This window comes from Callorhinus ursinus, unplaced genomic scaffold (assembly GCF_003265705.2).
Source record: "Callorhinus ursinus isolate GAN/ISIS: 27379988/994484 unplaced genomic scaffold, GSC_fseal_2.0 scaffold6, whole genome shotgun sequence".
Lineage (NCBI taxonomy): Eukaryota > Metazoa > Chordata > Mammalia > Carnivora > Otariidae > Callorhinus > Callorhinus ursinus.
Window position 1 is genome coordinate 30,611,733 of NW_027397068.1, and position 13,730 is coordinate 30,625,462.

The 13,730-nt window shown below is 36.2% G+C and overlaps 1 protein-coding gene across 5 annotated transcripts in view; it reads right to left on the reverse strand.

The window, feature by feature from the left end:
* REV3L (REV3 like, DNA directed polymerase zeta catalytic subunit) overlaps nt 1–13,730 on the reverse strand; it is a 175,418-nt gene continuing 161,688 nt past the window's right edge. For all 5 annotated transcript variants that reach the window (XM_025864228.2, XM_025864235.2, XM_025864219.2 and 2 more), the window contains 5 exons: nt 11,206–11,343; nt 9,721–9,911; nt 8,389–8,635; nt 6,275–6,484; nt 1–1,146 (listed from right to left, as the gene is read on the reverse strand). In XM_025864228.2, the coding sequence (XP_025720013.1) occupies nt 1,006–1,146; nt 6,275–6,484; nt 8,389–8,635; nt 9,721–9,911; nt 11,206–11,343 (927 nt within the window). In that variant the 3' untranslated portion in view covers nt 1–1,005. The remainder of the gene's footprint in view (nt 1,147–6,274; nt 6,485–8,388; nt 8,636–9,720; nt 9,912–11,205; nt 11,344–13,730) is intronic.

Genomic DNA, 13,730 nt, shown 5'->3' on the forward strand with positions numbered 1-13,730 from the left:
AAGATAATAATCACACTGCCGTATTTCATATTTTATTCAACTTTAATATGGTTTCCATTAACTTTTAAAACAAAATGATTTCCAGTTTAGAAAACAATGCACTGACCACATAATTCCTTTTTCATTTTATACAGTTATACAAATATTCTAAATACACATTTGTGTTCAAGATGATGGCAAATAAGATTAACTGTACAGTACATAAGGAAAGAAAATATTTTAAGCATATTTAGAAGCAATAGAAATGTCTATACAAAACAAGCAAAAATGGAATAAAATTTATTTTTAAAGTATTGCAACAGGCCCACAGGTTTGTAACAAAAATGTCTTTGCACAGTTCCTCACAATGCCCCAGGAATAGCTAAAGCAAGACAGCGGTTTTAGAAAATAACGTTTCAAAATGCTACACATGGTACTACTGTTTGCACAGTTTGATCAAAATAACAACTCTACTCTGAGTCAAGCAAAACCTAGAGGAAATATACCTAACAACTTGAAAATCATTTGTATAAAATTCATTGCACATTATTTTACTCAGTTGTTTGAAAAGTAAAAAAGTGTATTTACAAAATATTTCGCAGTCAAAATTATAAAGTGAATGAGTATCTCTAAGTAACACGTCTTGATACAGACAGTTCAAGGAAAACACACGAATGGTTTTTTTGTGTTTTTTTTTTTTTTTTTTAAAGAGGTTTTCAGTGCTCCTTCCACAGGGAAGTAAATATCATCTACTCAAATGGATTTACAAGATGTTACACATACTGGAGCAAATTCAACACATACGTTATAAAAGGATGAAGAATTATTTGTACATTGTAAGAAGTGAGCTATTCAGAGATCAACAAGTACAATTTTTAATTCAGTTAGCATAAAAGCCTTCAGTCTTCAGGTAAGAGACAGTGAACATACTTGACTTGATGAAAGTTGAGAAAGCACCATGCACAACAGTTTAGTGGTAAACACTGAAAAAAAAAATAGCACCTGGAATTCTGTGATATTGACAATTTAAAACTGGTCTAGTAATTGCCGGAGATATGGTGCCTTGGATAATTCTCTATTTACCCGGGAGAGTTTGAAAAGTACTGGGCAGTTCAGAGAAACACACGGGATATGTCGATCAAAGCACCCTGTACAGTTCTTGCATATCTGAAAGTATAAGAGGAATACATAAAACAATAGGAAAGTCCCTATATATAGGTGTTAACAACAAACTTGTATAATCCCTCCTCTCTGACCCACCATAAATTACTGGAAGACATATGAGACTTCATACATTACAGAAAGTTTCACTAATTTTCATCTCTGAAGCCTAGCTTACCCTAATGGATATTACAGGTTACCCATGAACAACATAGATTTGAACTGCACAGGTCCACTTCTATATGGATTTTTTTCCCAATAAACTTCACAGTACACTACTATAAATGTTACAAAATTCTTACAGGGAAGCTAAAGTTTTTCTCTAATTTATGATTTTTTTTCTCTAGCTTACTTTAAGGATACAGTATATAATCCATGTAACATACAAAATAGGTGTTAATCAACTGTTATCAGTAAGGCTTCAACAGTAGGCTATTAGTAATTAAGTTTTTGGACAAAATTCCTATGTGGGTTTTTGACTGGGAGGGGGGCAGTTACCCCAACCCCTATGTTGTTCAAGGTCAATGGTATATTAAGATCCACGAATAAGCGACCCAATTACCATTAAAGACTATCTTTTTTTTTTTCAAATTACTCAGATTTATCTTTTTAGGTGCCAATAATAAAAAAGTGATCCATTTTCTTATTCCAGAAGAGAAAATGCCAGTATGGAAAAAAACCCAAAAGATATTAACTAGAAAGTATTAGTCTAGACCAGTAGTTTTCATACCTTGCTATACATGAGCTTAAAAGTATACTGACACCCGAGCCCCATCCCAGACCAATGAGTCAGAATCTCCAGGCAAAAGAGCCTAAGGATGTGTACTTTTTAGGGCCCCCGGGTGATTCTGATGTTTAGTAAGATTTGACCTAAAGAAAAGTAATAAGGCAATTTTTAACAGAGGAGAAGCATTTATGTCTTAATACAATGATCAGATTTTTAACAAAGTCTCAGGTCACATATATGTTAAAAAGATTATAAAACATGAAAAATATTAAAAAAATTAAAAAGGATATTAAATGTGGACCCAAGGATCAAGCAAATACAGGCTGGATTTTTTATTTGAATACTGTATCCAAGTGATTTACAAAATGGATACCAAACAGCTGCCTCTACTCTAGATGATCTTCTAAGAGAAAAATCAAACTGCTTTAGTTAATTCTTGGATCTGTATCTCAAAAGAGCTTCTGTTTTAGAGATGTCTCAACATTTTTGTTCTTTGCCCCAGTATCTTCCAGTCAATAAAGGGCATGTTTTCCTGAGCAGACTGGTTACTGTATTCAGTATTATGATACTGTCCAAGCAAACTGCTGAGAAACTGTGTACTTACTCAGCGTGCTCTCAGAAGACTACGCTGTTCACCAAGGAGCCTCTGCCAGGGGGCTCCCATCTCTTCCCAAATACAGAGCTTCTGTATTACAGCTATGTGTCAGGTGCCTGGCAAACTGATCAATATTTATCCACTTTATGTGCCTGATAAGCCAGGATGGAATTACTTGCCTCTTTAACTCAATTTTTAGTTTCAAGATCCATTACTGGAGCACTATAGCTCAATTCAGCTTATGTTTAAAACTTGAAACACTACAACCTGGATACTTACTTTTTAGCTCATAAGGAGGCAGACATTAAAAAAAAAAAAAAAGCCTGCTTTAGTCTGTCTTTTTGCTATCCTTTGAAAATTTTTGAAAAAATAAGGCTGATCAGTTGCTTATTTCATTCATTTTCACTCTTTCATGTTTATTATTAAAAGTGTTTAAGGTAATGAATTTTTCTGAGATCAGATCTGCTATGGCTGTCTAGAATCTTATGTGTAGTGTTTGAGAGAATTTCCAAGTGGAATGATCATTTTGTTTTCTGAGTTTATAATGAATTAGTAGCTTTATAGCATTGTATTGATAAAATGTCTAATATTTCTAACTTCTTAAAATTTATTAAGGCTTTAAAAAAGATATTATTTATTTGAGAGAGAGAGTACGAGCAGGGTGAGGGGCAGAGGCAGAGGGAGAAGCAGACACCCCACTGAGCTTGGAGCCCGATGTGGGATTCGATCCCAGGACCCTGGGATCATGACCTGAGCCGAAGGCAGACATTTGACTGAGCCACCCAGGTGCTCCTTATTAAAGCTTTCTTTACAGACTAACACAGGGTCAATTTTTTTGACATTCATTGTAACGCTTAAAAAAAGGTATATTCTATAATATTGGGTTTCAGAGTTTGATATATAATCATAAGGTCTACCTTATGTTGTTTACATCTTCTCTAACTGTACTTTTTTGATCACTTGATTGTTCTTGGGCGGAGAAGCATATGAAAATGTATTACTAATATTTCTGTTTCTTATTATATTTCCCATAATTTCTGCTTTATGAAAATTCCTACAGATTACTTAGTACCCAGGGGACACACATTTTAATTCTCTTGAAAAATGCTTTGAACTTTAAAATATCTTTTGAAAGATGATGAGCCATCCTTACTTATAAACAGCATCCCTTCTTTTAAACTATTTCTATATAAGAACTAATCTTGACCGAGGGTTCTAGTTAAATCGATGGCACCGACTAGTGCGGTGTATGTTACTGAGGGCAGAAGACAGGAAGGTCCAGGGAAGAGACCAATCACAGCCTTTGACTTCAGTGTAGCTCTGGAGGTCCTGCTCACATTTGTGCCTTGTAATAGAAGCCAACAAGAGAATTTTCTATGAGGGTTGGTTGCTATCACCAGGGCAGCAACCTATAAAACAGAAGCTGGGAACATCCAGTGGACTTCAGTGGTTGCACGGACTAGAACCTTAAATTAATACAAAGTGGCTAAAAGTTGGCTGGTAATCACGCCAGTTACATACTGCTGTGCATTCAGCAGGAAGCTGTTCATTCATTCAGATTTTTACAGACTACCCCCACGGGCTCGACTCTGCTCAGGCCCAGCCATCTCAGCAGTGAGAGAGGGGCAGGGCCTCTACCCTCACTGGGCTCACTAGCTTTCTAGTGGGGGAAGACAGACCTACACCTCATCACAGCAAAGCAGAACAGGTTATGGCAGGAGCCCACTGCAGGGAAGGCTTCACCGGGTCTAGGGGTTCAAGCTGATTCCTTGTAGATGATGATTAATGGCGGTAGAGGAAAGCATTCCAGACAGAAGGAATAGGATTTCTAAAGGCCAGAACAGGGGAGAAATTAAAATGCATTCATGGACCTAAAAGTGCAGTATGGCATGCATGGAGGGTCGAGTGTAATAGGGAGAAGGGTAAGCAATGCTGACAGAGAGGTAACAGGTAGGTGCCAGAATGGAGACAGACTTATAAAGCACACCTAAAGAATTTGAATTTTATAAGAGAGAAAGAGAAAGCACCAGACTTGTACTTTTAAAATATAATTCTAGCTAGTGTTAAGAATGGAGTCAGTAGCGCCTGGGTGGTTCAGTTGGTTAAGCCTCCAACTCTTGATTTCGGCTCAGGTCATGATCTCAGGGTCGTGAGTTGGAGCCCAGTGGTAGGCTCTGTGCTCAGCAGGGAGTCTGCTTCTCTCCTCCCCTCCCTCTTCCTGTGCCCCTTACCCACTCACACATGTGCACTCTCTCTCTCTCAAATAAATCATAAAAAAAAAAAAAGAATGGAAACAATGGCAGGTAGGAGGTTGTCGCAGGAGTTTAGGGGGGAGAGAATGGATGATAACAGAAGGACTACTTAGAGGATGGAAGGGGAGAGGGAAAAATCAACTTATTTCAACAAGCTGGGCTTTCTGTGGCTGCATCAGAATAATCATACCTTTACGATTCCACCATCTTTAAGGAGATCTGTTTAATGGATTTCTGGATGACTGGCCGTGCTCTCTAAAACTTAAGAATTTCCCGCCAGTACTAACTGTAGCAGTTAGAATGGTGCAGAGGAAATAGTCTGTGCTTTACCAACCCTTAATCATCTTTATATTTAAATATTCAAATTCTTAAGAGCCTTCTCTCTCCCTGTTCACCTTTGTGGCAGCTAAGTTTTACTGAGATTGTGGACTGACACTCTGTCTTGATTCAACAGCTTCTTTACCTTGAGGACAAGGTGCAGAACCTGGCCTTCACATACTGGTTTGGATTACTTTAGGACTGTGAGGAATGATTGTATAAGAGAATTTACAACGTTGGAGCTAGAGGGGCCTATAAAAGAGCATTCTGATAAAAGAGGCCAAAGGATAAGGCCAATATTATGAAGTCCAGACTAGAATCCTGATGTCTTTATTATCAGCATGATTCATTTTCCACTAACTCACACTACCTACCTCTTAATTATTTGGTTTTCAAACATTTCAATAACTTTATATATTGCTTTTCTAAAACAAAACAAACTCCACTCCAAAACTGAAAGCTAAAAACACGAAATATGATGGTATAAGATATAATCATTCCTTTAAGAAATACACTACTTTGTTTTTAAAAAATGTGCTAGATAATTTTTCTTCAGATTTCATTTTCCAACTTATTTCAAGAGATTTCTGTTATTTCTGCTAAAATTCCCACATCTGAAAAATCATCTCTGCATTTTATGTCTGTATTCCAGCCAGCTGCTTATTAGCAGTGTAACATAGGGCAAATTACTTAACCCTTCTGTGACAGTTTACTCATTTGTAAGAGTTCTCTGGCACAGATTAAGACTCAATCATGTTAACTATTTTCTATCTGGACTCTTAGAACTGTGAGCCTTCCAAGTTTATTAGCAATCCTCTATGATAATCAGATTTTTATGAGAATGGCATATAGATATGGTAGAGAAATTGGTACTTCCTTTTAAAAAATACTATTATAAAAGAAACTGGGTAGAAGAACACTGTAGTTCTAAGTTTTAATAAACACAATACACTATTCCATAAAAACAAAAAATAAGTTATGAAACAACTAAACTAAAAGGCAACCTATGGAAGAAGATATTTGCAAATGACATATCTGATAAAGGGTTAGTATCCAAAACAAGCCATCTTGAAATAATTTAGTTCAATTTTGATATTTTTGATATTTTAAAAGTTTATTAACTTAGAATCTTTAGTCCACTTTTCACCAGTTTTATATCTCAAACTGTACCTCAAGTATTGATGACATTTCCCTGAAGAATCAGATTGTTTGGGATTCTGGGTCTATCTAACAAGGTCATACCTTTACAAGTTGCTCCTGTTTACGTTCCAACTCTCGAATTTCTTGGTTGAGGATGACTGCAACATGCTGAGGTTGGCTCCGACATTTACTACAGATGCCATGCTGAGTCAGGTCATCACACACGGGACAGTGTAAAGTAGTGAAATATTGTGAAATAGTGCCTTTTCGCCCTTCAGGTTCACTTCGAGAGGAGCTGGTGGCTTTCTGGATCTATAAAAACATCAATTCAGAAATAAGTCTCAGGGAGGTGGGCTGAGAGATGAGTGAAATGGGTGATGGGGATGAAAGAGTACATTTATGTATATCATGATGAGCACTGAGTAACGGATAGAACTGCTTAATCACTACTCTGTACACCTGAAACTAAAGGAACACTGTATGTTAACTATACTGGAATTAAAGTAAAAAACTTAAAAAAAGTCTGATCCAGCTTCACAGCAGAGCTGCTGTCATCCTAATTACAGGTTTATGAAGGCATTATTTCATTCTAACAAATTGTGAGTAGCTACTATATGTCAGGTACTGTTCTAGATAATGGGGCTACAGAAATGAACAAAATCCATCCTTTCACAGAACTTACATGTTAATATATCATCAGATATATATAGATACACACATATATGTATGTGTGTGTATATATGTATGTATACATATTTCTTTTTTTTCCTTTTCTTTTGGGGAAAAAAATGGTCTCCTGTCACTCAGTTTTTTTGTTGAGATACATAGATGTATGAGATCATACAGGACACTGGAGATTAGAGAGGACAGTGGAAGAAATCCAGGATGAGAGTGGATACTGTTTAAGGCTACACAACTGGGCCAGGGAAACAAGGCAAGTAGAAGGTTAAAAATAACTTGTTAGGCAGTAGGGTGCAAAATTCAAACAAGAGTAAACCTGGAACATTCCAAATGTAATTAGATATATTTCACCTAAGCATTCTTCATTGAAAGTTAATACTGGTTTCAGAGATCTGTCTTCTGGTACTCTTTTGACACTGAAATAACATCATGTTGTTATTATACCCTTGGTCTCCTCCTGGTATCTTTTAATCACTATGCATCAAAGTTATTATTAGGTTAGCCTATTACAAATGCCATTGGTTTAGCATTCTTGCTAATGAAATGAAAAGTCATCCGAGCCTCTGGTGCAAAAAGCTGGGACCCAGCATGACAGACGGCGGCCAGCACAGCTTCAACCTCCGTTTCCTAGCTTATTATTTTCCTTGAGGCCATACGTGCTTGTTGAGAAATTAAAAGTAATTTGAGGATCAACTTTTACTAGTTTGCCTGAATACCATCAGTCTTTCATAGCCTGAGACAATAGCAGATGACTGAGCAGATCCAATTCCGAACAGTAGATAAAAACTGCTCCTGAGACTCACGTCTCCCAGATGATTATCCGATCACAGACTGATCCTTCAGGCTGCCAGTGAGTTACCTAAGAGTTCAAGCAAAACTCCCTTGGCCAAGATTCCAAGTTCGAGGTTTCACTTTAGTATAATTTTTTTTTTAAGATTTTATTTATTAAATGACAGAGAGAGACACAGCGAGAGAGGGAACACAAGCAGGGGGAGCGGGAGAGGGAGAAGCAGACTTCCCGCTGAGCAAGGAGCCCGATGCGGGGCTCGATCTCACTGGGATCATGACCCGAGCTGAAGGCAGACGCCTAATGACTGAGCCACCCAGGCGGCCCTGGTATAATGTTCTTTTAACATTATTCTTTAGTCTGATTTCTTCAGCACCATGTCTAGATACTACATACGATATAGATTTCTTAAACACACATTTTGAAGGAATTTTTGCTCTCCTTCATTTACTTTTTATTAGCTGGTTTATTATGACTTATTTTTTAGGTAAATGTTTATCACTGAAATAGTTGCAGAATTTTAATATTCTCTAATTTGGCCAATGTGACAGAAGCTGGGAAGGTGTTTGCAGAAAAGTTAAAAGTTTCTCTTAGGAAACCAGAAGACTGTGGCATCTTTGCCAGTTTAGGATAACAGAGCATCTGTGTTGCCTCTCATAGCACATAAATAAAATCTTTAGTTCTACTGGAAATTGCAAGTGAGTTCTCTCTACAGTCATAGCATAGGTATACTATTTGGTAGGCTTACCCTTGGTAATTCATGATACCAGTTGAACACATCAATACCAATAAGTGAGAAGATTCTTGCCAGGGGTGGCAGGATTTGCTTAGTGATATAGTAAGTGGCATTCAGTCTCAGAGTCGGGTCCTGCAGTACTTCCACTGGGCGCCTCACCAGCTGGATAAGTGGTACTCCGGGGGTCCCATAAATGATGACGTACGGCACTCGCTCTCCAACTCGAGGCTCAGAGCGCCGATCATAAGTAAGCATTTTCCTATTTAAATCCACATAAATATTCACTCAAAAACTGTTATGGAGTCATCTTACCAGAAAATTAAATGAGAATTAAACAATTATGAAACCATGAGAATACAAGGGGTACCTTTATGTTACAGTTACAACTTTTTTTTTTTTTTTTAAGATTTTTTAATTTATCATTAGGGAAAGAGAGAGAGCATGAGCAGCGGGGAGAGGCAGAGGGAAAAGCCGACTCCTGGCTGAACCAAGAGCCCGACGTGGGGCTCGATCCCAAGACTTGGAGATCACGACCTAAGCTGAAGGTAGATGCCCAAACATCTGAGCCACCCAGGTGCCCCAGAGTTAGAACTTTTTTTTGAGAGCTATATACACTTGACTTAATGAGCACCAAGCAGACATAATGTAAGAATTTAAAACTTACTCTATAGGGGCACCTGAGTGGGGCTCAGTTGATTAAACATCTGCCTTCAGCTCAGGTCATGATCCCAGGGTCCTGGGATCGAGCCCTGCTTTGGGCTCCCTGCTCAGCGGGGAACCTGCTTCTCCCTCTGCCTCTGCCCTTCCTCACCCTATTGCTCGTGCTCTTTCTCAAATAAATAAAATCTTAAAAAAAAAAAACAAACTTACACTGTAAATCTTTGCTACCTGAAAAACAACGAGTTGCCAGATATCAACTAGCTTAAAATGTTTTTTATCTCCAAAGACTAAGAACTATCATAAGTCTAACAGTGAAAGAAAAGAGAAAATTTAGCTGCTTAGATGATCGGATTTTAGAATGATACCATTTGGTATCATTCTAAAGTGCTTTGGTAGACCCATATTAAGGATTTTGATGTGGAAAAACAACAATTCAAGCTCTGTACCAGATTATAATTTCAGTGAATGTAGTAGTTTCTCAAGGGAAGCCCAAAAGAGGAGTTCCTTCTTCCTCTTCAGAGCTTACAAAGTATGGGAGAGCATCTATTTACCTTTAGTGAGGCTTCATCTGAGCAGGTGAAGAAACTGCCTGTGGACTAGCTGTCTTCATCTATGCCAAACCACTCAGAAGCCCAGGACTACACTTGCTGGTACTGAGAGTTCTGCTGTGGTGTGCATCATTACCTTGTAAGTTCCAGGGCTGGCACACAAGCTCCAGGTTTATAAGAGGAACTTCCTCTGTATTCCTTGGCAAAGATAAAATCTTGGATGCTGGCTTTTCCTTCCAGAAGCTTCATACATTGTCGCTGAACATACTGTTTAATTAAACTTATATCTCTTGTTTCAAACAGCAGCTTTAGAGAACGCTCAAGTATCTTTAAAAAAAAAAGGATATGTTTATAAAAATATCCCCTAGTACATTTCATCGTTGTTATATTTTCATTTATGTAACTCTTGGGTAATTTGCCATTTACCTAAACAATCTACTCTTTAAAAATTGAAAAATATTTCGGAGATCTTATATAGCTTGCTATTTCTAAAAACAGAGTATCAGGTAGTTTGAGGAAAATCATATCAAAATAACATGCAAATAAAACATTTGCTATGTAATGAGTAACATGAAATACTTAAGCACAAGAAGCCAGACATAATTTCATGTATTGTTTTTTATTTGCCTGTTACAGACTCAGACAGAAGTTTAAGTGTCATATCACCAAGCAGTGAAATAAAAATCAGTCTTTTGGTTTTTCATAGTGTCAACAAATATATATTAATTGTGATGGAATTTTCTATGCTGGAAATATTTCTGATATGCAGTGGATTTATGTAGTGGATTGAATTTAAATTAGTTCTATGTTAAAGTTCTGTATCTTATTATGAATCCTGGAACCAATGCATATTTACTCACTTAGTTTGCTAATTTGGCTTAAGTACAATTCTACCCTTGGAGAAAGAATGCATTGGATGATATCTCTTCAGAAACTAGTATTAAATAATATCTCAAATTTATATAACATTATATATATATAGCATAATGTACTGACTGACATTGACAACAATCTATTGTGCTTTTTATGCTTTTATAAAAATCAGTGGGTAGAGTACTGTCCCATTTATATCACTTATTTTTGGTTTGTTACAGAAGGAGTCTGGGCCTGAGTAAAGAAAAAATATAAAATACTATGGTTAAAATTACTGTGGTTGAGAAATTTAGGTAATTTATGGTACCACTGTTCAGAAATCTAACTTGTATTTAATCATTCAAGTAAATAAAATTTCAGTTTAGCTAGAATGGATTACTTATAAAATTATTCTTTTGCTAGTTTCTTTATCCTGCTCCCTAGGTTTTGGGTGTTGTCGTATGATAACATATTATCATCTCCAGGTGATAGGCAGGAAATTCTTACCAAGTTAGGTGTTTTTTTTTTTTTTTTTTTTTTTTTTTTAGCAATTGTGATAAAAGGTAAGGTGTGGGAAGAAGTCAGAAACTAAGGACCAAACTCAAGTTGTTTTCATTAGAAATGGAATTCTCAAAAATATTGTTCCTCCACTGATAGTTATACATAGTCACAAGGCTAGGAGGGCCATTGTAATGTGTGCTTAAGGATTTTCACCAGATCCTTTAGCGACTTACTTCTTAAAGATGAAAACAAGACAGGTAAAACTTACCTTAGAAACAGCAGGGCAGGAATCTCTTCTGACTGTTTCTATTCCTTTTGAATCAAATACCGGGTCCTTTTGTTCCAGTGTCTCATACATGTAACCCACATACCTCTTTTTTGTTTGTAAGACACAGGGCAAATATACCTGTAATGGATTAACAAAATGCCTCTCAATTACCATTTTCCCCTACCATGAATATCTTATTTTTATGTCTTTTTCTGTCTTTAACCAAATATTAATCACACACACACAAAATCTAGATATGGCTTAGCACCAATTAAATTCATGATACAACATTTAGAGCGGTAAGCACACAAAATGAGTTGTCTTTACTTCCTTACCACTCAACTCCTTTGTTTGCACTATCAAATTTTGCCCTTACTGTACCTGACACTGCTCTCTCAAAAGTCATCAATCATATCTATTTAAACAATTAAAAATTACTTTAACACCTACATATTTAAAAACTATAAGTACAAAATGAAAAGTTATAAGAGAATATACTGGTCCTCCTGCCTCTACTTTAACTGCCCTAGAGGCATCCTCTGTTACTGATTTCCTGTGTACCCTTCCGGAGATACTTATACACATAATGGTAGCTTACCATATATATCATTCTGTACTTTATTTTATTTAATAATGTATCTTGGAGAGCATTCCATCCTAGTACAGAAAGCTCAGTTTCTTTTGTAGATACATAGTATTCCATTATGGGAGGGTATCACAATTTATTTAACTAGTTACCTACTACTGTGGGTCATTTACGATGTTTCCAATCGGTGTTCCAGTGAACAACCTTGCATGGATTATTCTACTGGATAAATAGAATAATTAATAGATTAATGGTCGTATGCCCTCCACCCCCTTTTAATGCTACCAAATTGGTCCTTTCCTCTGTCCCCAAGCTTTATCAATAATTGCACTAAATGTAAATGGTCTAAACATCCCCAATTAAAAGGCAGAAGTAATCAGATTGGATCTGACCAAAAAGTAAGACACAGCAATAAACTACTAAAAGTACACTTCGAATGTAAGGACATAGGTTAAAAATAAAAAATGGAACAGGATACACATGCTAACACTAATCAAAACAAAGCTAGAGTGGTTATATTAATATCAGGAAAAGTAGGCTTCAAGACAAGAAATGTTATCAAAGATAAAAGTATAAATCTGTCAGGAAGATAAATAATCCTGAATGTGTATGGACCTAATAAGAAAACTTAAAAATTATGTAATAAAAACTAGCAGAACAAAAAGGAAGAAATAGGCAAAACCATGGTTATACTTGGAGACTTTAGCACCTCTCAGAAATTGACAGAAAATCATTAGGAATATAGAAGGCTTCAACAACACCACTATTAACATAACCTAAGTGACACTTATAGGACATTCCAATAAGCAGAATACAGATAGCTTTTAAGGTCACATGGGAATATTCATTAAGATAGACCATATGCTGGACTAAAGGACAAATTTCAATAAACTTAAAAGCATTAAAATCATACAGAGTGCATTCTTTGACCACAATGGAATTAAATTAGAAATAATAACAAAAAGATTTCTGGAATATCTTTAAATATTTGGAACTTAACACAATTCTTTTTTTTTTTTTTTTAAAGATTTTATTTATTTATTTGAGAGAGAGAAAGAATGAGAGATAGAGAGCATGAGAGGGAAGAGGGTCAGAGGGAGAAGCAGACTCCCTGCCGAGCAGGGAGTCCGATGTGGGACTCGATCCCGGGACTCCAGGATCATGACCTGAGCCGAAGGCAGTCGCTTAACCAACTGAGCCACCCAGGCGCCCCATGGAACTTAACACAATTCTAAATGACATTAGACATTAGGTCTTTATCATTGAAACAAATGAGTAATAATGAAAATATAAGATACCAAAATTTGAAGCTAAAGTAGTATTTAGAGGGAAATAAATACATGAAAAAATATTTGTTTAGTATCAATGATTCAAACTTCTAAATTAAGAAGACAGGAAAAGAAAAGCAAACTAAACCCAAAGTAAGTATAAAGACGGAAATAACAAAGAGTGGAAATTAATGAAATGGTTTTCCAAAAAGTTCAGTAAATGGATAAACCTCTAGCTAGATGATCAAGGCAAAACAACAACAACAACAACAAAAAAAACCCCACGAAATTATCAATATCAGGGAGGGATATCACTAAAGATCTTACAGAAATCAAAATCACAGGAAGTATAAATAATTCATGCCAATAAATCTGACAACCTAGGAGAAATGACAAATTCCTTGACAACTGCAAGTTATCAAAACGGACATAAAATCTGAATATTTCAATATATACTAAAGATGTTAAATTTGTAATTAAAAATCTATGACTTCCCTCCCTATCCCCCCAATAAAATGTCAGGACCAGAGAGCTTCTCTGGCAAATTCCATCAACCATTTAAGAAAAAAAAAAATAACTGCACTAATCTTATATACATGGGAACATTTCCAACTCATTTTATGAAACTAGCCTTTTTTTTTTGTCCCAAAAACAATACAAGAAAAAACTAC